Source organism: Culex pipiens, chromosome 1 (assembly GCF_016801865.2).
Source record: "Culex pipiens pallens isolate TS chromosome 1, TS_CPP_V2, whole genome shotgun sequence".
Taxonomy (NCBI): Eukaryota; Metazoa; Arthropoda; class Insecta; order Diptera; family Culicidae; genus Culex; species Culex pipiens.
In genome coordinates this window covers 127614506-127641922 of record NC_068937.1, presented here as the reverse complement: position 1 = coordinate 127641922, position 27417 = coordinate 127614506, and the positions used below count along the sequence as shown (strand labels likewise).

The 27417-nt window shown below is 38.9% G+C and overlaps 3 protein-coding genes across 4 annotated transcripts; 1 reads left to right on the top strand and 2 right to left on the bottom strand.

Annotated features, from left to right (window-relative positions):
- The first annotated feature begins 2600 nt into the window (after positions 1–2600).
- On the top strand, positions 2601–4732 carry LOC120423350 (CLIP domain-containing serine protease B10-like). Its single transcript, XM_039587126.2, has 3 exons — positions 2601–3555; positions 3611–4034; positions 4097–4732. Exons 1-3 carry the CDS (start codon positions 2676–2678, stop codon positions 4695–4697), a joined length of 1905 nt encoding a protein of 634 aa, XP_039443060.1. The 5' UTR covers positions 2601–2675; the 3' UTR covers positions 4698–4732.
- Positions 4713–7373, bottom strand: LOC120423349 (serine protease easter-like). Its single transcript, XM_039587125.2, has 4 exons — positions 6417–7373; positions 5933–6356; positions 5243–5439; positions 4713–5180 (listed from the first exon to the last, which is right to left on the bottom strand). The coding sequence occupies exons 1-4, from the start codon at positions 7336–7338 to the stop codon at positions 4729–4731; spliced, it is 1995 nt and encodes a 664-aa protein (XP_039443059.1). The 5' UTR covers positions 7339–7373; the 3' UTR covers positions 4713–4728.
- Positions 7374–12304: 4931 nt separating this feature from the next.
- Positions 12305–26472, bottom strand: LOC120423355 (uncharacterized). Of its 2 annotated transcripts, none has more exons than XM_039587130.2 (4): positions 26333–26472; positions 14606–14718; positions 14315–14539; positions 12305–14240 (listed from the first exon to the last, which is right to left on the bottom strand). In XM_039587130.2, the coding sequence occupies exons 2-4, from the start codon at positions 14606–14608 to the stop codon at positions 13299–13301; spliced, it is 1170 nt and encodes a 389-aa protein (XP_039443064.2). In that variant the 5' UTR covers positions 14609–14718; positions 26333–26472; the 3' UTR covers positions 12305–13298. The 2 variants fall into 2 exon arrangements, with proteins under 2 accessions (XP_039443064.2, XP_039443065.2); XM_039587131.2 differs by lacking the exon at positions 26333–26472 and adding an exon at positions 19451–19572.
- Positions 26473–27417: the final 945 nt, after the last annotated feature.

The following is a 27417-nucleotide window of genomic DNA, read 5'->3' as shown; positions in this document are numbered from 1 at the left end:
ACTAAAAACTAAAAACTAAAAACTAAAAACTAAAAACCAAAAACTAAAAACTAAAAACTAAAAACTAAAAACTAAAAACTAAAAACTAAAAACTAAAAACTAAAAACTAAAAACTAAAAACTAAAAACTAAAAACTAAAAACTAAAAACTAAAAACTAAAAACTAAAAACTAAAAACTAAAAACTAAAAACTAAAAACTAAAAACTAAAAACTAAAAACTAAAAACTAAAAATTAAAAACTAAAAACTAACAACATAAATCATTTCCGACCTATTATCGTCACTTTTGCAGTTTGTCGCTAAATAATCAATAATTTCAGATACATCAATAATAGAGAGTTGATTGCTCACTTTTATTTGACATATTAATTACTTTGAAATAGACAAAAACACTTTATGAAAGCTTTAATTCATGAACAAGTTCTGATAAGCTGATAATAGAAATGGGCCGAGAGAGGGTAGATTAATGTTAACCTGAAAAATGTTAACATTGCAAATAATAACAATACACAAAAAATACAACACAGACACTTTATTTCATTGGGTTTTCCACTATTTAGGCAAAAAGAAACAAATTAGACCTTTCCCTCAAAAACTTAATCTTCGCACCTGAGGTGACTAAGAACATGTTAATTGATTCTTAAACTCATCCCAAAACTTGCTACAGTATGGCCCATAAAAAAATGCGACATTGTTTATAGGTGTAAATCGGGACTATTTTTACTATTTATGATGTATGTAGCATGTGTACTAGGGTGGGTACGTTTTTCAAAAAGTTCTCGGATCAAGTTTAAGTATGGTTCCCCTTGTAGGGCATGCCCATAGGGACTTTCATGCCAAATATCAGCTCATTTGGTTGTAAACTGGCTGCGCGCATCAGGGTTAAAGTTTACATGGGAATTCCTATGGGAAATTGGAACTTTTTGTTCAAACGCTCCTACAGGTCTGAGAAAATCACGCGCCAACTTCTGGTATGGTCAGGCCTATGGGGAATGGTCTGGAGAACACTTTTCCCGAAGAGAGCATATGGATTCGTTGTCCCTAGACCTGGCGCATCGGCAAACAATCCGATGTCTCCGGAATCAACGGTTTTCCCTGAAAAAGCATCAAATTTTCCTTAGCATGCTATGAAAACTTAATGAACACCGCGACGCCATACGTCAGGCAGCTACCACGTGGATGAAAAATTTGCAAAAAAATACAAATTTGCTATGCAAAGATTCAGAATTCGACTGAATAATATCAGGATTGCTCGCAATGATCATTTTCTAGTTAAAAGAAAGTTTGCAATTGAATATTCCAGCCATTTTTCACCCACGTGGTAGCTGCCTGACTATGGCGTCGCGGTGTGCATCAAGCTTTCATAGCATGCTAAGGAAAATTTGATGCTTTTTCAGGAAAAACCGTTGATTCCGGAGACATCGGATTGTTTGCCGATGCGCCAAGTCTAGGGACAACGAATCCATATGCTCTCTTCGGGAAATTGTTCTCCAGACCATTCCCCATAGGCCTGACCATACCAGAAGTTGGCGCGTTATTTTCCCAGACCTGTAGGAGCGCTTGAACAAAAAGTCCAATTTTCCCATAGTAATTCCCATGTAAACTTTAACCCTGATGCGCGCAGCCAGTTTACAACCAAATGAGCTGATATTTGGCATGAAAGTCCCTATGGGCATGCCCTACAAGGGGAACCATACTAAAACTTGATCCGAGAACTTTTTGAAGAACGTACCCACCCTAATGTGTACATTCCCCTTAACATAAAATAAGTTACAGCTCATTGAAATTTATAATTTTCCAATTTGCTCTACGCCCAGGCCATATAAAGAAAAACATACTTTTTTCATGTTGGTCGATCTGGATAGCCTATTATGGTTTTTTTATGGACTAAAAAGTATACATCCTTCAAGGTTACTGTTTTTGAGAGTTGTAAGAGTTAGTTCCACCGAATTTTACGCATTCTATTTACCAGTTATAGTAAAATAGTGAACTTTTCAAAAATATCCCGATTCTGAAAATGCATCAATTTTTGGTATTTTTTGGAGCCTGAAATGTTTCAACGAAAAAAACAAATGCTACTAATGATGGTAATTGATGCTAACAGATGCTCTGATGTGACTTTTAACAATATAGAGCCGCTGGGCACGCTTTTGAGCCATCGACAATGGTTTTAAGTTATTGGTTTATTTTGACAGAATCACACAAAATAATAACCAAAATGGCATTTTTCACACAAATTACCAATTTTAACAAAATTAAAAAAACTTTCTTGATTGGGCGTATTTAAGAAGGACTTCTAATGATGCTTTCAGTACATTGTTGGACATTTTAAACTGTTTCGTTTTGGAAATATAAATTATTTAATTAGGGTAAATATTGTTCCAAAAACACATTCATAGTTGTAGACCGCCTGTACACAGTTTTGGTGAACTGCAAAAAATTATCATGACGATATCTTCAAAACATACTAAACTAACACCATAATACATAAAAAATCAGATTGTTAAATAAATTTAAGAATGGCACCATTTTTTCTGTGAAAAAATGCACATGTCGCATTTTTTTATGGGCCATACTGTAAAATTCAGCAGTTGTCCCACCAGACGCCATTAGTACTTGCGCTCAAAAGTTCTTCAGTCTTTCCGTGACCAGCGCCTACAAAAGATTCCACCAGCAATGTCCAAATCTGTCAGCCTACTTTGTCTTATCTTCATCGCATCAAACCGCGCATCGGAAGTCTTTCAAAATGCAGCCTTCCAGTGCGGCATCCCGAAGCACGCCAACACGCTGCTGATCGTCAACGGGGTGGACGCGAAGATCAGCGACTGGCCGTGGCATGCTGCGATTCGGCTGCATTCGAACGACTCTACGACGGAGTACGTCTGCGGTGGCACGTTGATCAGCGAGCGGTTCGTCGTGACGGCCGCGCACTGTACGCTGAATCCGGACAATCCGAACAAGGCTCCGCGGATGTCGGTTCAGCTGGGCGTCAATGCGGTTGGCTCGCCGGAGGGGAAGACCTTCAACGTGGAGAAGGTTCATCGGCACGGTGGGTTTTCGTTGGAAGAATTGCGGGATGATATTGCGCTGCTGGAGTTGGAGAGTCCGGTTGAGTTTACGGACTTTATCCTGCCGGCTTGTCTGAGCAAGAGGACGGAATTGGCGCCGGGGAAGTTGGGAGCCGTGGTCGGTTGGGGAGTGACCGAGAATGATATTCCGTCGACGAAGCTGAAGCTGGCCAAGCTGCCGGTGATCGACGAGTTGGAGTGTAAGCGGAAGGAGCCGGAGCTGTACGGACGAGTGCTGACGGAGAGGGTATTTTGTGCGGGGTATGTCAACGGAACAACGGCCTGTAACGGAGACAGTGGCGGTGGAATGGTTTTTGAAAGGGGTGACGCTTGGTATTTGGGTGGGGTTGTGTCGTTTACAAGAACCCGTGACGGCTCACATCTCTGCCAGACCAAGACGTATTCGGTGTTCATCAAAGTCAATGCGTATTTGGACTGGATCGAGAAGATCACCAATACCGATTTTAGCCAGGAGTACGGAATTGAGAGTGAGTAATCTAGGTAAGTAATTGAAGATTAGAAATCAACGATCGTCCATTCTAGAAACCGTACCCTGTTCAACATCCGGTCAAACCAACGGAACGTGCGTCCCAGTTCAGCAATGTCGCGACGTCTTCGATACCCTTCGATCGCCACTTCTTTCTGAAGAATCCGCCAACAAAATTCGTCAAAACGTCTGTGAACTGCGTGGAGTTCGCCGCAGCGTTTGCTGCGCCCAAGATCAGGTTGAACGGATTGCGATCCACCGAAACGCGATCCTGCTGCCGCTAGATTGTGGAGTTTCGAAGCAGTGGGAACCGCCCAGCACCGCTGCCAAAGCGAACGTCTACGAGTTTCCGTGGATTGCGCTGATTCGATCGAGCAAGGCTACCGAAGATCACGACCTGTACTGTACGGGATCGCTGATTAACAATCGCTACGTGCTGACCACTGCGAGATGTTTGAAGGCCAAGGAGCGGAAGGAACTGTAAGTTGAGGTTAAGCTTAGGTTTCGGGGGTCAATGAAGATAATTGCGGTTTGTTTTGTAGGGATTACGTTCGTCTAGGGGAGCGATCGCTCGGTCAGGAAAGAGACTGCGACGGAGCTGACCAGTGCAGTGGACCTCCGCTGGACGTCAAGGCCGTGCTACCGTTCATCCTGCATCCGCAAACCGATAAGCAGAGCATCAACAACGATCTTGGACTGGTTCGTCTGCAGGAGAAGGTGATCTTCACGGACAACATCGGCCCGGTTTGTCTACCAATCCGAGAAGATCTTCGCACAACGCTACCCAAGGAGTTCACCGTGAGTTTGTTCGAGGGCAACGGTGCCGGGCTGGAGCTGTACAAGACCCGCTCGAGCTTTGTCGAAAAGTCCGAGTGCGAGGAGCGTTTTGAGGACTTTGGCTATACGCCGTGGGTCACGGACAGGATGTTCTGCGCGCTAGCCCAGGGTCCAAAGTACTTGTGCGCGCAACACTTGGGGGCACCGTTGATCGCGCGGGTCACCCAAGGGGATCGCGTCCGGGCGGTGCAGTACGGGGTGACCCGGAACGCCGAGACCAACTGCACGATCGCGCAGACCGTTCCGAAGGTCTACATGAACGTGGTTGTGTTTGTGGATTGGATATTGGAGAGTATTTCACCGTAATAAAACACTTAGAACCTTGATATAACTGACTTTAATTCTTCCTAATTATGCTTCGGTCCGAGGGTTCAAGCGTGCTCAGCACCCAATCGAGGTAGCGACCCATGTGCATCGCAAGCCCGGGAACCGTTTCGCGTACGGTACAGTTCAGCGGGGCGAACTTCCACATCCCGAACTGCACGAACCGTTCGCCGTCCATGTTCACGTACGCCCCGACCGGGGCTCCGGCCATCCGTTGGCAGTTGTACTCCGGTCCCAGCTGCAGCGCGCACACTCGATCTTCGTCGAGTTCCGGCGTAAAACCGGACAGTTCGTACCGCCGTTGACACGTTTCAATGTCCATGTTCCGCTGCGGGTACCGCTTCAGCTCCCCGATGTACGTGTTCGGTTTCATCAGGTCCAAATCCCACGCCGTGATGATCATCTCGTTCGGGATGTTGGTCCGATGGGGCGAGTTCAACGGCAGGCAGACCGGTTTGATGTGATCTGGAATGATCGCGCGTCAACGCAAACGTGCTAATTTTCGGTGCTAACTAGATCTTTCTTACCCGAGTACTGAATATCGGTGGCCAGCCGGACGACCGCCAGATCGTTGGTGTACATCGGAACGTCAAACTGGGGGTGGCGCACGATCGACTCGACCTTGACGTCCAGCACGCGGTCCGCGCACATTCGGCGGCCTTGCGCGTCGAACGCGCAGTCGATCTCGGTCGTTTCCGAGTGTTCGCCGAGCCGGACGTGGTCCCTAGAATGGCAATTTTGTTAGTCATTGATCTTTATTTTGACTTTTTTCTGATCATCGGGATGAAACATTAACATTTATACTCAATTATCCGAACTCTTTGAAATTTTCAACATTTGCTAGTGAATGTAACTTGAAAAATAGTCCCGAAACATGTAATAATTTAGAATGTGTATTTATCTCTACCTTGTCATGAACTGGCAGCACTTGACAGGCTACCAGTGCATTATTCTCTGACCATAATAGATTTTGGAAAAAACTTTTGTAATACCTATATATTTTCAAGGAATAGGAATAACACTTTCTTTTTTAAACCAAAATGTTTGAAAAAGCTGCTCTACTGGTTGGTGTACTTGGTTTAAGAAAATTTCAAAGAAAACCTCGTTTTATCCAGTATCATCCAGACACCACCTCCTAGACTGCTGAAAATGGACATATTTCTCTTATTCGTAATGTCAACTTAAGAAAACCCTTCCAAAAATCATCCCCAACTTACACCTGCACCGACTTCAGCTTGCTCATACAGCCCGCCACGGACAGCACGTAGCGCGTGTTCAGCAGCGTTCCCAGACAGAACGGAATGACGCCATTTTTCCTCCGCTCGAAGCGCACCATCGCCATCCAAGGAAACTCGAACACGGACGTCGTTTGGCCCTTGGGCGGAACGTTCCGCACCTTCGAGCGGCCGCAGTCGCTCGGCAGGAGCAGCGCGTTCGGATGAAGCGGGATCGGTTCGATTTGGTCCTTTCGACAGCAAACCGCACGCGGAATTCCGCCAATTTGGCAGACCGAACGGCTGATGTAGTTGGCGTCCGGTTTGGAGAGCAGGGGCGCCCGGATCAGGTTGAAGATGTTTTTGCACTGCTGGAGCGGGACGCAGATGCCGGGGATTTTGTTGGGCGTTTCGCAGGGGATGTTTTCTGGGAAGTAGGTGGAAGTTAGGGTTGATCCAAGTAGCTTGGGGTATTTCTAAAACTCACTCTCATCGTTGTACCGGCCGCGGAAGTCAATGTTGGTGGTCTTTTCGATCCAATCCCAGTAGGCGGTGACGTTGGTGAACGCGGTGTACGAGTCCGCCAAGCAGAGATTCGACCCACCGCTGCGGATCTTGGTGAAGGAAACGATACCCGCCACATACCAAGCGTCACCACGTTGAACCATGAGTCCACCTCCACTGTCTCCGTTGCACGGAGCGGAACCGTTGGCGTACCCAGCGCAAAACAGTTCCTTCTGCAGCGCCACCCCAAACACCAACGGATCACTCTTGAGACATTCCGATTCCGCCACCACCGGAAGCGATAGTTTCTTCAACGTCGGTGACGGTTTGTCATCATCGGCCACTCCCCACCCAACGACCGTTCCGGAGTCGGTTCTCAAGGTCGTCTTCTCGCTCAAGCAAGCCGGAAGCACGTACGCACTGTACGTAACCGGTTCCGACAGCTCCAGCAAAGCAATATCGTTCAACAAACTCTCCCGCGTGTACCCATTGATGTGAATCTTCGAGACCGATCGCACCTGCCTCGTGTCCGTCTCCGGATTGTTCAGGTCAAAGACCCCCGCCCACACGGTAATATCGGTCGCACTTCGCAACAACTTGTGCCGGTTCTCGCTCAGCACGCAATGCGCCGCGGTCAGCACGAACTTCTGACTGATCAGCGTCCCTCCGCAGGAGTACTTGTCCGTCCCGTCCCGCTGCTTCAGCCACATGGCCACGTGCCAAGGCCACGCTCCATGCCGTGTGTCCTCGCCCTTGACGATCAAGTACTGGGACCTCGCCCGCGGCAACCCGCACTGGAACTTGTTGTCCTGCGCACTGACCACCGTGAGTCCACCCCAAACGACCAGGGTCACCACAATCAGCGGAGACATCATCGCACAATCACAGCAAACTACTGCACGCATCGACTCGCCAGCATCAACTGATCGCTGTGTCAATTTTCGGCAAAGGAAGATGATCGCGGCTGGCGTAGACGTCGCGCGAGCGTTGTCGTTGTCTTCGAAAAACCGGTTAAACTAGCCTACTTTGATGTTCGTGATCTTGGCCGTGAGTCAGGCGCAGAGCAACCAAAACAGAACCTGTTGGTAAACAGAGTTGGTTTGTTTGGTGTTGTTCTTCGGCGAGGGGGGTTTTCCCGAGTCGAGTCAAATGCCGGTCGAGATTTGCATTGCAATCCGGTGCGATCGATACTGTTATGAAAATGTAATCTTTTATCTAATTATTTTGACCGCGCTTTGAAAACCCACGACCACGGCCATACATAAACCACGTTTTGTATGGAGCGTGAAATCTCGCTAAACCCCTCAATGTGGCCACACAGTTTATGGATGGCCCACCTCCAAACAACACCCTAAAATTTGGAACCGGTTCGTTTAAGCATTTAGTTGCATTAAATAAATTTCTATATTTTTTTTTAAATTCAATTCATTAAATTCAAGAACCAATGGCTTTCTTTCAAATGCACAGAATGTGGATTTATTTTATTTTTGTTATTATTTATTCACAGAGTGGAATACAGAAAAATTTTGACGGCTTGCGACTGGAAATTGGATTACATTTTCTAGGAGTACTTTTTTTTAATTTAAAACCGAATTTCGCACTTCACAGCGTTGATTGCTGGAAACATTTACCTACTCTTTTTAAAGAGTTAGGTTCGGTAGCTACGTATTTTATCATTTTGAACAATCATTACTGTTAGCACTTTGCAGGTTGGTAAATCCCAGCTCTTTTAAGGGATTTTGTTTATTTATCTGACACTTTTTTCAATTAATTTATCTTAATTCTCAATCGTTTAGTCATGTTGAATTTTGAAGGTTAGAAAAATCTGTGAACCCGAGCAGACGGAAATAACGTGGGAATAACTTTTTTTTTGTTATTTGAAAATACTAAGACAATAACATTTTATGTTATTTATAACAAGTTTTGTTGTTTGCCGTTATGATTTTTATGTTATTGGATTAACAGACTAATAACATTTTTAGTGATTCTTCGAACAAATCTTTGTTATTATTTTTTGTTATTTTAACAACTAATCCGATCATCCCAATAACAGTTTGAGGTATTCTTCCATAACAAAAAAAGTTATTCCCCAGTTGTTTTGGCTTTCAACCAATTTTAGACCAATAACAAATTTGTTATGATAACATAAACTGTGGGGTCTCGTGGCGCAGGGGTAGCGGCTTCGGCTGCCGATCCCGATGATGCTATGAGACGCGGGTTCGATTCCCGCCTTATCCACTGAGCTTCTATCGGATGGTGAAGTAAAACGTCGGTCCCGGTTTCTCCTGTCTCGTCAGAGGCGCTGGAGCAGAAATCCCACGTTAGAGGAAGGCCATGCCCCGGGGGGCGTAGTGCCAATAGTTTCGTTTTTACATAAACTGTTATTAAACCCTTACACAAAAATTGATTTTTCAAGAAGATTTCATAACACTTGCTGTTATTTTTACAGTATTTGTTATTGAAATGGCATGAATTTTGTTATTACCGTCTGCCCGGGAATGGTCTTTTAGGCTCGTAGAAAAAAAAAAAAGTTACTTTATGAATGGCAGCGCGATTTAAACTGCTTATTTTTACAGTATTTGTTATTGAAATGGCATGAATTTTGTTATTACCGTCTGCCCGGGAATGGTCTTTTAGGCTCGTAGAAAAAAAAAAAAGTTACTTTATGAATGGCATCAGAGTGGCGCAAAGCCGAATGAATAACCCAGTCAACTCAATTGGAATTGTGAAACCGAATTCAACCCGAATCGTTAACGTATTCCGTTTCAAACGCAACAACCGGTATGTATACGGTGTCGCGTTTGAAACGGAATACGTAAACGATTCGAGTTGAATTTCGTTTCAAAATTCCGATTGAGTTGACTGGGAGGCACTCCCAGTAATTGAAATACAATAAAAAAAAAATCGAAAAAAACCTTTCGCAAACCATCAATATGTGTTATCACCACGCCGGCTCGATTTAGCAGAATGGAATGCGTTCCATACACTGCAGTGTCAGTGTCAGTGCAGAGTTCCAGATCGCAAAATTATGTGGAAAATTGATTTTCCGAAAAATTGTGAATTTTGGAGATTTGGTGCCCGCAGAAGTGTTGTTTTACCCTTACCTACTAACCCCGAGTAGGCCGCGGGTAATCGGCTCCCCTCCCACTAACATTTACACACAAGATCCTCTGTAATTACTCTTAGCATTAAGAACAATGTAATTGCAAAAGCCGACTCGGTCCTAACCAGGTCCCAGTACCGAAAAAGACATAATAAAAATAATTTTATGAAAAAAAAGTGTTGTTTTAAATGGAAAGGTGCAACTTTTGGTTTGGTTGAAAATTAGGGTGGTTCACGATTAGGGGGATTTTGAAAATCTAACTTTTCAGAAATATTGTTTTTGTCTTCTAGAAAGTGAGTCTGCGATCAGCAGAGAAGCGAGTCAGACGTGCGTCCCTCACAAACCAAAAAAGTGCTAAAAAGTGCAAAAAATGCCTCACGGCAAGAAAAAGAGGCGGTCCTCACCAGCAGGATCGGCAGATTTGAAGAAGCTAAAGAATGCCGAAGCGCTACCTGCAAAGCCAGGCAGTTTGAGCAAGGACGCTCAAAAATTGTCTGGAAACCAGTTCGCTACCCTCCCCGTGGACGTGAGCGAGAAGGAAGAATTTGAACGACGGGAAAAGTTGCCACCCATTTTTGTGAAAACATCGTCATCGGACCGGGTTTATCAAATCTGGTGCTTTACGAGCTTCCATTCGCTTGTGTGCTGATGGACTCAAAATTCTGCTACCTACCAGAAAGGATTACAACTACGTTCGGGATTTCCTGAACAACACAAAGATTGAATACTACAGCCATGACGATCCAGGTAAACGCCCCATGAAACAGGTCCTCCGTGGTCTGTACGACATGGATGTGAGTGTGCTGAAAGAAGAGCTCAAAACTCTGAAGTTGAACGTGATCGAAGTCTTCAAGATGACGAGACACAACAAGGACATCAAGTATCGTGATCAACTGTATCTGGTTCATCTCGAGAGAGGATCGACAACGCCGTCTGAGCTGAAAGCAGTTCGGGCAATTTTCAACTTCATCGTGACTTGGGAACGTTATCGTCCAGTGCACCGTGTCGTGACACAATGTTCGAACTGTTTGCAGTTTGGACATGGTGGAAGGAACTGTTTCATCAAGAGTCGTTGTGCAACCTGCGGAGGTGAGCACAAAACTCAAGCTTGCGAAACAATCAACGAGAACATCGAAGCCAAATGCTTCAATTGCGGCGGCGACCATTCGACCAAGAATCGAAGCTGCCCAAAACGAGCTGAGTTTGTAAAAATTCGGCAGCAAGCGACGACGAGGCACCAACCAAATCGTCGCAAAACACCACCAGCATACACGGACGTGGATTTTCCTGCTTTGGCGTCACCTGGAGCGGGATCTGTTCGAGTGGTTCCAAATCTGCAGCCATTGCCGTTGAATCAGCGGCAAAAAGTTGCAGAGAATACAACACCTCCTGGCTTCAGTCAGCAACCGAGGGAAAACCAACCAGCATCAACGGATGAAGGCAGTAGTGACCTGTTTTCAACACAAGAACTTTTGAACATTTTCATCGAGATGACAACAACACTGCGTGGTTGCAAAACTCGTGCGGAACCAGTAAGAACGCTTGGAGGATTTATCTTAAAATACAGTTCGTAGTTTACTCGTTCTAATGATTTTGAATATTTCAATGAATTTGATTTTTTAGTTTTAAGTTAGGATTAGTTGTTAAAGTGATTTTTTTTTCTTTTTTACCCAAATGTATTCGATTTAATGCAAAAATGTAAAACAATTTGAAGTAAATAAATGAATATGAACAGTTAATAAGAAAACGAAAAATATAACAAAGATGAAGAGCATGTAGCCATACCACTTAGAATGTAAATGAAATGTAATTATTATAAGAAAGTTCAATAAAGACATATTTAATTTCAAAAAATCTTCTAGAAAGTTTTTGCGCTTGCCAATCCAAGCTACTTTGTCGAAGACTCCAAAATTTTATCAAATCGTGAACCACCCTTATTTTTAACCAAACCAAAAGTTGCACCTTTCCATTTAAAACCACACTTCAACGGAAACCAAATCTCCAAAACTTCACAATTTTTCGGAAAATCCATTTTCCACATAATTTTGCGATCTGGAACACTGCACTGACACTGACACTGCAGTGTATGGAACGCAAGGATTTGGTTGTTTGACTTGAACCATAGAGTATGTTTAAGGCTACCAACTGTACGGATTTTTTCCTTACCATACGGATTTTCGAAGCTCTTCGCGGATTTTTAACAGGCCGGAATTTTTGTAGGGAATTTTACGCATAATACGGATTTGTACGGAATTTTAACAACTTTTTAATCATTGAATTGCTTTTTTGATTGGTCGAAGCTTTTGTTAACTAGAAATTTTTGGTTTCTGTGAGTTTGATTTAAAAAGGAGGAGTTTTCCGGGGTTTTCTTCAATTCAAACTTGATTATCAATAATTCTAGAGTTTTTAAACTATTGTCTTGCTTATGTTGATAGGACCATTAAAAAAAAACTCTAGAATTGGAATTGATTTGCAATTTTATGTTTGTCATAGCAGAAAAAAATGGCTTGTTTTTCATTTACGATCGATTTTGTTATTTTATAAAAAGGCATTTTAAAGAATGCACTGACTGTACATAGTAAGGAAAAGACATTCTGAAGGTATTCTTTAACTGAATCAAAAATCCATGTTAATATTACAAGAAAAATCATCGAAACTAGCAAGTGTATTTGGGTTTTAAATTTCTGACATAAAATGAAGTGCAAATCGTTCAACATTTCATTTGCAATCAATTTAAGTGGCAGATTCTGAATGTCTGATATTTTCTCTAGAAGCATTTTGATGATCTCAGGACAGTTTTGTCTTTTCGCATAAATGTCAATTTCAGACATTTTCATCTGAGGTATTTTATTCCTACGAAACTGATCATTATGTTTTGGCTGCCATGTCAGATAATTTTGTTGATTAGTTGTTACTTGCCTAAATTCATTTGTGATCAATTCAGATGGCAAACATTCTGTTATTTCTTCAAGAAGCAAGATTTCGATGAACAATCCAAATTTCTCATATTTTATGGTAATTAAGTTATCATTCGCTGGAATTTTACTTTCATCAGTATGTGTACTCAATTTTTTATGTAACTGATCAATTTTTGAAATCACAAGGTTCGTTTTTATTTTGAATTTCTTCCCAGCAAAGATGGGCAAGTCGTTTTTAATAATATATTCATCCAAAAAGTTGGCAATTACCTGTCTCATTTCTTTTGAGTCCAGTGGAACTAGCAAGTCAATTTTCTTTTTGAATTTCTGCCATACTATGTAGTGCAAATCGTTCAATTGAAACCAAATAGAGATCACTTCGTTTGCACCCCATTCTGATTTTTCTTTTAAAAACACCATTTTGATGAATAATTCGAACTTCTCATGTTGTATGGTGAGTAAATCACCTTTAACTTGAATTTCGTAACTTTCATCACTATTTGTTTCAAGTATTTGATGTAAGCCGAATAGAACAAGTAATTGATTTACATTGTTAAATTTTATTTGCGATTTCTTCCCAGCAAAGAAGTGCAACTCGCTTAATAATTTCCAAATATTGTATTGAACTGTAACTACTGGTCTGATTTTAGTAGCAAACACTTTAAATTGCAAATATGGTTTTATTCTTTCAATGTGTAATGCTTTGATGATTACTTCAAATTTCTTCATAGTATTAGTACATATTTTACTTTTTATATAAATTTCAAATTCAGAAACAATAGTCTGAAGTATTTGTTTTATATGAATCTTATTTGTTGTAATTACAAGATCCATTTTTATTTTTTCATTTCTGCCAGTTATGAAGCGCAAATTGTTTTTTGACCGCCCAAAACAGTTGAATCTTGCATTGAAACAACATTTTTTCATCATTATTTGTTTCAAGTATTTGATATATTGTTGAATTTACATTGCTTATTTTTATTTTGAATTTCTTCCCTGCAATGATGTTTGCAGTAACCTGTCTCATTTCATGTGTGTCTGTCTTGGGATGCAGATTTTTTTTAAAAGTTAAATTGAACTTCTCGTTACTTATTTTGAAAACATAACTTTCCATTTCAATTGAAAGATCCTTTTTTGTATTGGATTTCATCCTATCATAGAAGTATGAATTGGCTGATAACTGCCAAATTAGATAATTTTCCATATTAGTCACTTCTTTTCCTATTGTATTGGCAATCCATTTATGTGGCCAATATTCTTTGATGTTTTCTGTATGTAAATTTTTTAAGAATAGTTTCATTTTCTTCTCATCACTTTTGTCATGATTATCACTTTCTGATTCGTGTACCAGTAGTATAAGATACATACAATTATTTTTTGAATTTCCGAAGTATATTTTTGATTGTGTCATTCCGTAAGTAAAATCATATTGTTGATTTTTAACGACTTTTGCTTTTTCAATGGCAATCAGTTTAGGCGGCAAAAACTTTATAAATCTGCCAACATGCCAAACTTTTTTTGATAAATTTATATTCCCGTCGTTGAGATCTAATAAACTACGGCTTTTAACGTAAATTTCACTTCCGGAAACATTAATTTCCAGTGTTATATAAAAATGGTCGACCTTAAGCTTAACTGATATTAAATCTGGCATATTTTCCTGATCCAGCTCTACTTGTCCAATGTCCTGTCCAGAATTATGCACTTTCGTGTCTGATCTTTGCCGAGTTGTTGTTGTTTCAGCTTTTTCTTTCAATTTAGGGCTTTCCCATCGCGGACAATTGAGCTGAAATGAAACAAATCACAAAAAAAATATTTAAAAATCACAGTTTTCTACGACTTTGTTTCGAATTAACTAACGGTTGTCGCGGTAAATGAGGTCAATGCACTGCAAGGCTTGTGTCTTTTCATTTGGATCCGAAGTTTCATCAGCTGTTCTTTTAAGTAACGCAATCGTCTTATCCATGATCTGCTTAGCCATGTGCTGATCGGGGATTCTGAGTTGTATTTCGATGCGGTCCGACCCTGATGGTTGAACGATCGGCTTATTATTATCAACAGCATGGTCAGCACGATTATTCGCTCCTGTAAAGAAGACAATTAGTTTAGTTGTTCGAAAAAGCGTATAATTATTTTTTAAATTTATCTCACCATGACTGTCCATGTCAGCTCCAATATTACTGTTTACTTCAAAGTTTCCTTTACAAGAATCGTTTTACTGATCCTTTTACACTGTCAAGTTAATTGTGATTTTTTAAAGCAATCTGGAAAAAAAGTGAGAATATTGTATTTCAAAGAAAAATATTTTAACAATCATCGACATTCTCAGGTTTTGTTTCTTCCTTTTCCGCAGTCACTGCAGCAGGGTTCTGCAACATGTAACACTATGTCGCAGATTCGTTTTCTTTTTGCTTCCTCCGAGTGTATTGTCACGGGAAACAGAAAAAAAACCGTGATTCGTTGTTACACCAGTGCCAACGCGTACACAGTAAAAAGTTGTGTAAATTTGGAAGGTTGGTGAAATAAAATAGCTAATAGATGTACAAAGAGTTGCAGTTAATTTTCTGTTGCTGACATTTTGAAGACAGTTTTGTAAGTATTATTTTTAAAAGACCAACCAACCGCACAGTGGGCGAAATGGAACCCAAAATCGGACTTAATTGAACGCGGCTGGTTTCCTGGTATGAATAATAGTGTTTCTTATGTAAAAAAAATCCGGGGAATCGATTGGTGATGGTTTCATTCACCGCACGAAACGGCAAAGGGTCCATTTTGCCCCAATTCCCCATTTTTTAGCATTTTTTCTTGAAAATCGATCTGTATTTAGAGCGGAGGCTTTATGCGGCCTTCCAAAATACACTTAACTTATGTGAAAATGTCCCAGAAATCCAGTAAAAGTAACCACTTGCACCGCAAAAATCATCTAGGGTCCATTTAACCCCAATTCCGCTATAAAAGCATTTTTGGCCGTTTTCAAATGTTAGGTCAGATTTTAAAAATCTGAAAATATTTTTATCGTAAAGATCAGACAATTTTACATAAGAATGACGATTTGCACTTGATAGTTTGACACATTTATGTTGATAAAAATAAAATGTATGTGAAAGGCAGTTTATTCTGCGTTTGGGAAAATTGGCCCAAAAGTGATTCTTCAATCTTTTTATTTAGTTTAATTTCTATATCAACATAAATGTGTCCAACTTTCAAGTGCAAATCGTCAGTCTGATCTTTACGATAAAAATATTTTCAGATTTTTAAAATCTGACCTAACATTTGAAAACGGCCAAAAATGCTTTTATTGCGGAATTGGGGTTAAATGGACCCTAGATGATTTTTGCGGTGCAAGTGGTTATTTTTACTGGATTCCTGGGACATTTTCACATGAGTTAAGTGCATTTTGGAAGGCCGCATAAAGCCTCCGCTCTAAATACAGACCGATTTTCAAGAAAAAATGTTAAAAAATGGGGAATTGGGGCAAAATGGACCCTTTGCCGTTTCGTGCGGTGGATGAAACCATCACCAATCGATTCCCCGGATTTTTTTACATAAGAAACACTATTATTCATACCAGGGAACCAGCCGCGTTCAATTAAGTCCGATTTTGGGTTCCATTTCGCCCACTGTGCCCACTGTGTCTTTCCAGACTGAATACTAATATTAAACGGGACAAACATTCAACGAAAATACATTCTAAATCCCTGTTACTCAGAGCAAAATGGGAGATTTCTTAGAAATAACGATCCAATCTATGAGTTGAGCGCATCTTTGATATTGATGACACAACAAAAAATTCAGTCAAGTGAAAAAAGGAGATTATTTTTAATATAAACCCTTGAAATATCCAAAACGACGACGTTTCTTTCCTTTCAAGCTTTTTTCACTTACTGTCCTTCGTTCGTTGTTGCAGTACAACATTGTAGCAGCACTCTTGTTTGGCTCACTGTCACTGATACGCTGCCAAGTCCGTTGTACCCGGAACTACGAGTTTCAACGTGTTGCCACCCGTTTCAACGCGTTGAACGAGTTGAACATTTTGGCTGAGCATGGCTTTTTTTTAAATGAGGAAAATATTTTCTAAATGTCCGAGTCAAGCCTGACATTTCAAACTGCCAAATTAGACGTGAGACTTGATTAAAAATATATATTTAATATGTAATAAAAGTATCTTATACATATATATATAAAAGTATAAGGGTCATTCCAGGTCAACTGAGTACACTTTTGGACTCGACCTTCACCGATTTGGACCAAACTTGGAGGGAACGTTTATGTATCGATAGTTAACAGAAATCCCAAGTTTGGTGCTGATTGGACCATCCCTCTATTTTTGGCACCGCTCTCTTTTTTGGCGATTTTCTAAAAAAACTTTTTTTTTCTTTTAATAATAACTTTGCAACTTTTTGAGCAAAAGACTTTCTACAGGTTGCATTTTATAGAAAATTGTCCAAGGAATTCGATAAAAATAAAATTTTAACCCTTAAATGCCCACTAATATTATATATTAACGTTTTAAGTATAAAAATTCAGTTTTGACCAATTGATTATATTTTTATTTTTTTTTATTTCATCGCCATCGTGTTCCCCGGACAATTTTACATAATAATCAAAATAGACTTCAAACTTAAATGAACTATTGGCGAGATACAGCGATTTTACTGAAAAAAGTTTGATTTTGCACTGCACTCTGTCCTATGAATTCAAATCCGAAATAAGTTTCTCACATATAAAAACCGGATTATGCGAGATTCATTCCTTTTTGTTGAAAAGTACACCATGAACTTCCGAGTGCTGCGCAAAATCAAACCTTTTTTCAGTAAAATCGCTGTATCTCGTCAATAGTTCATTTTAGTTTGAAGTCTACATTGATTATTATGTAAAATTGTCCGGGGAACACGATGGTGATAAAATAAAACAAATAAAAATATAAGCAATTGGTCAAAACTGAATTTTTATACTTAAAACGATAAAATATAATATTAGTGGGCATTTAAGGGGTAAAATTTTATTTTTATCGAATTCCTTGGACAATTTTCTATAAAATGCAACCTGTAGAAAGTCTTTCGCTCAAATAGTTGCAAAGTTATGATTAATATAATTTTTTTTTATAAAATCTTTAAAAAAGAGGGCGGTGCCAAAAATAGAGGAATGGTCCAATCAGCACCAAACTTGGGATTTCTGTTAACTATCGATAGATAAACGTTCCCTCCAAGTTTGGTCCAAATCGGTGAAGGTCGAGTCCAAAAGTGTACTCAGTTGACCTGGAATGACCCATATATAGAAGATTATGCATTAATTGCATAGCTAATTCTAATAAAACTTATGAGAGTCGGTTTGCCGGAAAATTTGTTCCTTTGGAATCGATTCCCAGGAACTGCAGTGGCCAAATCGGGTCCGCATAGCACTGGTGCCTTTCTAGACGCGAACAACACGACACGACCCTTTTCAATTAAAATATTTTCAAAATTTTCATATTAGGCCTGAACTTTGAAAATGCCCAAAATGAGTGTTTAATCCCTTTTTTTTATGTAAAAGCTGAATCAAAAAATTAAGAATATATTTTTATTGCAAGGAGTAGATAAATTCACAAAATTTTTGTTTTTTGACATTGAGTTTTAAAACTTCTAAACCTTAATTTGAAAAAAAAAGAACTACCGTCACCTGGGGTGGATTGGAACTGCTGTCCGAATAACGACAACAGCTTTCTGAGCACTGATATGAATTTAAAAATGAGTGAATCCATTTGGTAGCACTAATGCTAATCCTACGGCAACCATCTCGAAAGGGACACATATTGAACAAAAATATATGTTGAAAACGAATGCTCCAGTTCGTTGGCTGGATAATATCCTTAAAACCAGTGCTGTTACAGTCGACTCTCTGGTTGTCAATTTCCAAGGGACCGTCGAGGAACAGAAGTCAGTTTACAGAACGATGCAAAATGAAGGCTCGATTGAAAATATTTTTTTCTTGATACCCAGCTATGGGAGAGAATCATTGCAACGTCCATCAAACAAAAAAAAAACTAATGTCAAACACCCTTCAAAGCTTCGTTTCGCCAAGAAAAATGTCTACACTCAAAAATATGAGTTCGCGTAAACGTGAACAGAGTTCATGCCAACGGGAACCAGGAAGAAAACTGTTCACTTTCATGGTGCAATGCACTATAAAAGTTGAACACTTTTCTTCCTGGTTCCCGGTGGTATGAACTCTGTTCACGTTTAGGCGAACTCATTTTTTTGAGTGTATGCAAGCCATGAGAAAGTAAAATTATTGATAACCGGAAGAGATTTTTAAAACAAACAGAATCCAAGGGACCGTCGAGGAAGAGATCCTTCAAGCAAGGGAAAATATCGAGGAATGAAGATAATTGGGTACTAAAGCCCTATGTCAATTTTTATGTACAACGGTAAAAAACACGATTAAAAACCATTTCTGATCACTTTTTTTCATTTTAATGCAATTTTTTTTTTGACAAGACAACATTTTTTCGATGGATCAACTATGGTCCCCTTGGAACGAGCTGTCAAGTAGGAGCTTTTCTGTCAAGAAGTACCGCGAGGTTAATTTTTCGAAATTGATTTAAAAATCCACTTTAAACTCTTTGTGGTCGTACAAAGGGTCATTTTACTCAGAAAAATAAGCTTTATCGCTGTAAACAATAATATCAGCAATCTAAGCTTCATTTTAGGACCCAATTGAAGTATGCAGATTGAAGGGACTGAATGGAATGGATCGATAGATGGAGAATTATTGATATCGAGAAGATCGACAGCCAGAGAGTCGACTGTAATATAATTACTGTCGTTGATCGTTGGCATAAACAGCTTCGAAAACGAAGCCATCTTTGATTTAAACATCAACGGAGGCATTGAATTAGGCGGCGTTGACCAACGCCGTTAAAATCAAAGATGGCTTCGTTTTCGAAGCTGTTTATGCCAACAATCAACAACAGCGATTACGTTGATTCAACGATTGACTGCATTGCTAAATGCTTACCTCAAAGACGAATAGTTATTGTGATTGTGGTGGCTTTGCTTTTGAAATGTTTCACAATTAGTTAAACAAAACGTAGTCTGTGTAACAACCTGCGACAAACTGCACTGCACCGTATTCCTTCAACTAATGGATTATTGTCCATCCTACAGTTGTATATTGAAAATATTTTGTAGTGCTACACATCAGGCATGTTGCACTTTCTTCGTGCGCAACAGACGCAAACGCGTGGCCACATGTTTAACGTGATTTTATTCATTTCGGTTTGAAACTTGTTTTTGGGGGATTTGGAATTTAATAAAAATGCTTCCATGCGTTTTTTGGAAAGAAGTAATGGTCACAATTTGAGGCGACTACTTCTATCAACTCAGGGTTTTTTGTTCGGAGAATAAAATTGAATTCGCTTCGAATATATAAAAAAAATCTTATAAACATTATTTTCGATAGTGCTTTTTGCGGCAATCATCAAATCAAAAGATCAAATAATTTTTTTAGACAAATAAGTTAAAATTTAAATCAAGTTTGCTTAATTATGAAAATTTATAGTAAGTAATCTATTTCAACCATTATTGTATGAATATTCGTAAAAACGAGGCATAAAGTACCAACTCATGGAAAATTAGATCATATCAGGGGCAATCCCAAGTTGCAACGCGTTTTCAAATAAACTGAACTGTAAGTGCAACACAACAAAATCGACGAACTGCTGCGCAACATACCGTCATGTCGCTTACTCTCATTAAACATGTAGAAACGAGTTGCAGCTCTCTCTCATTCTCAGTTTTTTTGGTTGTTTGTTGCACTGCCGCACGAATTTAGTCCGTCCCATAAAAACAGCAAGCCGAGAAAAACGCACTTCAAATTTGTCCCGCCCATAAGGTTACGTGTTAGAATTTTTCGAAAAAGTGAATTTTCTACGGTTTTCTACGGATCAAAGTACTAAATTTTATTGGTTTTTCTGATAGGTCACAAGATTTCGAACCAAACTGCATTGGGACGGACTAGCATCGAGCGGTAGTGCAACATGTTGCAAATTATTCTTCACGGATTTACCAATAAAAGAGCAACTGACACGCAGCCAATCGCATAAATTGTCATATCGCTCCAGGGTGAACACATTAATATTAATCTGCTCACTTGAGATTTTTCGTCGTTTCTGTCGTATCCCGTCACAAAACGCGTTTCAACAAGTTTAGTCTGATTGCTACAACGAAAGCTGCATATCGTCGATACCTTTTTCTTTGGTGTAAAATACTCAGCACAGCACAGCGATTATCCAAAGTTGAATTGTTCGAAGGTTCGTATGGGAATTTGTCTTCCTTTTTTTCCTACGATTGATTGCCTGTTAGCATACCAAATGAATTTTCTCACCGCGATTTTGGATTACAAAATTCTAAGTCACTTTGAGCAGTATTGGGGTCATATTTGAGCTCATCAACCAAAAATGAGACAACGTAAAAAATATAATGATTCGATTATTCGAATTAAAATTTGCCGAGGCACGTGTTCGCTTTTTGGCAATCTAAAAGTGTTCTTGAAAACATCACAATTTCCTGAAATTTAACTATGAAGGGCATGCTTTTTTTTTTTTTAATTTATATTTATTCAAATTTTTTTTTCCATGTACATTCATTCAGTTAAAATATTATTGAGTGTCCAATCACAAACGATGACTTTTCACCTCAATTTTAAATACTAGCAACTTTCATTTATTCATGAAATATTGTAGCTTTCGCTATTCAGTGATTTCAAATGTAGGAGGTCCTACATGTACAAAAGGGAAAAGGGATACCTTAAAACTAACTTATAAACTATATAAAGAGCGGATCAATGCAGCTGAAGACTGCAATGATTTTTGTCGAAATGCATCAATTATCTTATTGGACATAACATCCAAAGTGTCAACTTCGGCTAATTGATGAAGTTCACTGGTGCTGAACCAGGGAGGAAGTTTCAGAATCATTTTCAGAATTTTGTTCTGAATCCTCTGAAGTTTTTTCTTCCTGGTTAAGCAACAGCTTGTCCAGATCGGCACAGCATAAAGCATGGCAGGTCTGAAAATTTGTTTATAAATTAACAGTTTATTCTTGAGACAAAGTCTAGAATTCCTGTTTATAAGTGGATACAAACATTTAATATATTTGTTACATTTAACCTGGATACTTTCAATGTGATCCTTGTAAGTAAGGTTTTTGTCAAAAGCAAGTCCAAGATATTTCACTTGATCCTCCCACTTTAAATTTACCTCATTCATCTTTATAATGTGATGACTTTTTGGTTTAAGAAAATCAGCCCTTGGTTTGTGAGGGAAAATAATAAGTTGAGTTTTTGCAGCATTTGGAGTAATTTTCCATTCTTTCAAATAAGAATTGAAAATATCCAAGCTTTTTTGTAATCTTCTTGTGATGACACGAAGGCTTCTGCCTTTGGCGGAGATGCTTGTGTCATCAGCAAAAAGTGATTTCTGACATCCTGGGGGCAAATCAGGCAAGTCAGAAGTAAAAATATTGTATAAAATTGGACCCAAAATGCTTCCTTGAGGGACGCCAGCACGTACAGGTAGTTGATCAGATTTGCTATTCTAATAACATACCTGCAGAGTACGATCCGTCAAATAATTTTGAATAATTTTCACGATATAAATCGGAAAATTAAACCTTTTCAATTTCGCAATCAAACCTTTATGCCAAACACTGTCAAATGCTTTTTCTATGTCTAGAAGAGCAGCGCCAGTAGAATAGCCCTCAGATTTGTTGCTTCGAATTAAATTTGAAACTCTCAACAACTGATGAGTAGTTGAATGCCCAAGGCGAAAACCAAACTGCTCATCAGCGAAAATTGAATTTTCATTAATGTGTGTCATCATTCTATTAAGAATTATTCTTTCGAATAATTTACTAATAGATGAAAGCAAACTAATGGGCCGATAGCTTGAGGCTTCAGCAGGATTTTTATCCGGTTTCAAAATCGGAATTACTTTGGCATTTTTCCAACTACTGGGAAAATATGCCAAATCAAAACATTTGTTGAAAATTTTGACCAAGCAACTTAAAGTTGCTTCTGGTAATTTTTTAATTAAAATGTAAAAAATGCCATCCTCACCAGGGGCTTTCATATTTTTAAATTTTTTGATAATAGTTTTTATTTCATTCAGATCCGTATTAAAAACTTCATCTGATGAAAATTCTTGTTCAACAATATTCTGAAATTCTATTGAAATTTGATTTTCAATAGGACTCAAAACATTCAAGTTGAAATTATGAGCACTCTCAAACTGCTGAGCAAGTTTTTGAGCTTTTTCCCCATTAGTTAATAGAATATTATCACCATCTTTTAAAGAAGGGATGGGTTTTTGAGGTTTCTTAAGAACCTTTGAAAGTTTCCAAAAAGGTTTGGAATAAGGTTTAATTTGTTCGACATCTCTTGCGAACTTTTCATTTCGCAGGAGAGTGAATCTGTGGTCAATAACCTTTTGCAAATCTTTTTGAATTCGCTTCAGTGCAGGATCACGAGAACGTTGATACTGTCTTCGGCGAACATTTTTCAGACGAATCAGAAGCTGAAGATCGTCATCAATAATGGGAGAATCAAATTTGACTTGGACTTTAGGAATAGCAATATTCCTAGCATCCAAAATTGCATTAGTTAAAGATTCCAAGGCTGAATCAATATCAGCTTTGGTTTCTAAAACAAAATCATGATTTAAATTATTCTCAATATGATGCTGATACCTGTCCCAATTAGCTTTGTGGTAATTAAACACAGAACTATTGGGTCTGGTAACTGCTTCATGAGAAAGTGAAAAAGTTACTGGAAGGTGATCAGAATCAAAATCAGCATGAGTCACTAAAGGACCACAATACTGACTTTGATTTGTCAAAACCAAATCAATTGTTGATGGATTTCTAACAGAAGAAAAGCAAGTTGGCCCATTCGGGTATAATACCGAATAAAGACCAGAAGTGCAATCTCTGAACAGAATTTTACCATTGGAATTTACTTTTGAATTATTCCAAGATTGGTGTTTGGCATTAAAATCACCGATGATCAAAAATCGAGATCTATGCCGAGTAAGTTTATTCAAATCCCCTTTGAAATAATTTTTATTTTCCCCAGTGCATTGGAATGGCAAATATGCAGCTGCAATCATAATTTTCCCAAAAGAAGTTTCAAGTTCAATGCCCAAACTTTCAATAACTTTTAACTTAAAGTCACGTAACGTGCTATAAGTCATACTACGGTGGATAACTATTGCAACTCCACCGCCATTTCGATTCATTCGGTTATTAGTTATAACTTTATAATCTGGATCACTTTTCAAATAAGTGCCAGTTTTTAAAAATGTTTCGGTTATAACAGCAACATGCACGTTATGAACTCGTAAAAAGTTGAAAAATTCATTTTCTTTCGCTTTTAAAGAGCGAGCATTAAAATTCATAATATTGATGGAATTACTTAGATCCATGATTAAACTTCAGGGTAAGAACAACATCATTCGCAAATTTTAATCCAATCTGGATTGCTTCCATCATGGATGTAGCATTACTCATTGTTTGAATCAAACCAAACAATGAGTTTTGCAAAAAAGTCATTTTTTCAAACGTAACATCGCCGAGATCAGAAGATCCCAAAGCGTTGCCAGCAGAAAAATTTTCAAATGAGATTTGAGGTACCTGCCCAATTTCAGAAAGATTGGTAGAGGATTTAAAATTCGTGGATGAACCCGAAACAACGTTAGCATAAGAAATGCCATTGTTGTTACCTAACTTTTCCACGGTAGGGGTATTTCTAGAATTGTTCGAGTGAGACAGCACGAACGTTTGATTTAAAGATGCAGGTACAACCTGACTTTGAGAAAATTTCGGTTTGGATTTCGGCTGATGCTTAGCACGAGAATCCAAAACCTTTTTTCTGATGGGGCAATCCCAAAAATTTGATTTGTGATTTTCACCACAATTTGCACATTTAAATTGGGTGACTTCTTTCACGGGACAATTGTCCTTGTCGTGAGAAGAATCCCCGCAAACCATGCATTTTGGAACCATGGCGCAATGATCAGTACCGTGACCGAATGCCTGGCAACGCCGGCACTGGGTCAGATTCTGGCCATTACCGCCATGTTTCTTAAAATGCTCCCACTTTACCCGTACATGGAACAAAAACTGAACTTTGTCCAAAAGTTTCAAATTGTTGATTTCATTTCTGTTGAAATGAATCAGATAAAATTGTGAAGTCAAACCAAAGCGAGAAATATTCCCGTTTGATTTTTTCTTCATTGGTATTACTTGGGATGGGGCAAAGCCAAGCAACACCTTAAGTTCGTTTTTGATCTCATCCACCGACAAGTCGTTGGAGAGACCTTTCAAGACCGCCTTGAATGGCCGAGCATTCTTGGTCTCATACGTGTAGAAATTGTGTTTGTGGTTTTTCAAATAACCAACAAAAGTTTGGTGATCTTGTAAAGATTCCGTCAACAAGCGACATTCTCCTCTTCGACCAAGCTGGAACGAAACCTTCAAATTGCAAGTTTCCTTGCAATTCTTCAGTTGCGTTCGAAAGCTGGCCAAATCGGAGACGGAAGTCACAACAATTGGCGGAGCCTTTACTCGTTTCTCGACGGCAGAAGGCTCAGTACGAGGAGAAGGTTCCTTGTCATCAGTTTCGGATAAAACACCGAAACTGTTTGTCAATGGAATTGGAGGATTGACCTCACATTCAGAATCAGAATCAGACCTCAGAAGAGGCTGTTTTCTTTTTCTGTTTCCGTTAGCCGGTTTAGCGTTCAAACGCTTCACCGACGTAACGACCAAATCTTCAGAAGATTTGCGTTTACCTTTGTTTTGACGCATTTTGCAAGCAAAGTTCTCTTAAAAAGATGGCTTCGTTTGTAAAATACAACAAAATTTCAGGTGGGGTTAGTCTTGAAAAGACTGTTTAGAATTTTGGAAAATAACTCAGGTAGTCTTTAAAAAGACTGTGAATTTTGTTTTGAAATAACTCTGAGCTTAGGTAGTAAAAAATACCGCAGCTCTAGTGTCCGTTCACCACGAAGGTTCGCAAGACACTGATGAAGGGCATGCTGAAAAAACTTGCATTTGACGTATTTGTGTCACCGTTTAAAGTTTGCATTGCACGGATTTATATTTAAAATTTTCTACAAAACTTCGACAGTTCTTATTTTCTCATCATAAATCTCTCAACTTTCTAAATCGCTAAATAAACTTCAGATGAGGATTCTCGATTGTTTTTTTTTAGGAAAAAGGACGAATCCAAACCTAGAGTTTTTTTAAAAGGTCCTATAAGCTATTGTGTTTCATATGTTTATAGGACCTATTAAAAAAAAACTCTAGAAACCAATTTTTGAATGATAAAAAAGCTGTTCGCAGAACAGTATGCCTTTCTCAATCACCACGCCGCTAGTAAATATTTGTCACAGTGATATCTTTCTATGCTACCGTCACCGAGTCTGGCGCGACGCGACACAGAAAAGCCGTACAACCGGTTACAACATGTGGAAACGCGTTGACACGCGTTCAACACGATTTAATCCGTCCAACGTGACTGGCGAATATGGTAGCTGGGTAGTAGGTAGGTCAAGCGTTCTTTTAACTTTGAGTTTTGTTAATTGATAACTTGGCATCCTGTTGTTTTAACTTGGTAATCATCCATAAGGGCAACTTTTGTTTTGACTTCGTGCTGTTTCATCAGTAAAAAAAAAACCTTTTCGCATCATAAAATTGTGTTCTGCGAATTTTTCAAACTCCACAACAAAACACTGTCCCATAATCGTGGGATGTTACACCTCCTATGGTTTTCACTGCACAATCATAAACCATTTCATATATCAAAGCAGCACTCTAACAAAATCAGCACTGAGTGACTCACCTTAATAAAACAAACTTGTGATTTCAGTCCTGTAGCACAAACGAGCGTTTCCAAAGAACTGGTGTTCCGAAACACGTTGCAGCTACATTTTAAGTGTAACTTTAGACTCATTGACGTGCGACACGTAATTCGGAGAAAACCGCGTTCAACGGGTTGAAACAAGTCCTACGGTCCAAGCCCATATAAATGAAGGAGCTTTTCGTTATCTGTTGATTAATCAAACAAGAGTGTTTGCGTTTATCATTGTGTTTGAAATATAATTTAGTATTGAGCTAAACTGCATAAATAAAATCTATTTTGAAGGTGAGAATAGCGAAACTGTTTTATTGAAAAGATTGTGTAATCGTGAAGAAAAGAGTGTATTTTTCCCCCAAATTAGATATTGTTTCACACTTGAGCAACTCTCTACGAAATCAACCGTTTTCGACCATTTTTTATATTTTTTTATTTGGCTCAAACTTTGTGGGGGCCTTTCCTATGACCAAAGAAGCTATTTTGTGTCATTGGTTCACCCATACAAGTCTCCATACAATTTTGGCAGCTGTCCATACAAAAATGGTACTTACATATTCAAACAGCTGTAACTTTTAAGTGAATTTTCTGATCAATTTGGTGTCTTCGGCAAAGTTGTAGGTATTGTTGAGGACTATTGACAAAAAAATAGGTACGCGTATAAATTTATTTTTGCAGATTTTTTAATCAACTTTTTTTTTTCACAAAAACTCAATTTCCCAAAATACGTATTTTTTTCAATTCAATTCGGTTTTATTGGTGAATAATCAAGATACAATTAGTTCTTTGCAATTTATAACAGAGTTTTGGAGTTCCGTTCAGCTGTGTGTTGCATCATAATCCATTTTAGAACAATTATTTCTATAACTATGGCACTAACAAGAGCAAGAAAAATAAAAAAAAAACCTGCTAAAATGACGTATTTTTTTCGAGATTTTTTGATATGTTTTAGGCAGGGGACAAAAACCCGCAACTGTTGAGCCATAGAGAAACATGGTCAAAAAATCTGCAGCCGAGTTATGAATTTTTGAAAAAATTGTGATTTTTGGAAAAAATCCAAATTTCATGCAAAA

Bases quoted from the DNA above. Each gene is read 5' to 3' on its own strand.
- LOC120423349 (XM_039587125.2), bottom strand. From the start codon at position 7,338: ATGCGTGCAGTAGTTTGCTGTGATTGTGCGATGATGTCTCCGCTGATT. The intron at 6,357-6,416 runs GTGAGTTTTAGA...CCTACTTCCCAG, and splicing joins CGGCCGGTACAACGATGAGA to AAAACATCCCCTGCGAAACG. The intron at 5,181-5,242 runs GTAAGAAAGATC...CGATCATTCCAG, and splicing joins CACCGATATTCAGTACTCGG to ATCACATCAAACCGGTCTGC.
- LOC120423355 (XM_039587130.2), bottom strand. The intron at 14,241-14,314 runs GTTAGTTAATTC...GTTTCATTTCAG, and splicing joins CCTCATTTACCGCGACAACC to CTCAATTGTCCGCGATGGGA.
- LOC120423350 (XM_039587126.2), top strand. From the start codon at position 2,676: ATGTCCAAATCTGTCAGCCTACTTTGTCTTATCTTCATCGCATCAAAC. The intron at 3,556-3,610 runs GTGAGTAATCTA...CGTCCATTCTAG, and splicing joins CCAGGAGTACGGAATTGAGA to AAACCGTACCCTGTTCAACA. The intron at 4,035-4,096 runs GTAAGTTGAGGT...TTTGTTTTGTAG, and splicing joins GCCAAGGAGCGGAAGGAACT to GGATTACGTTCGTCTAGGGG.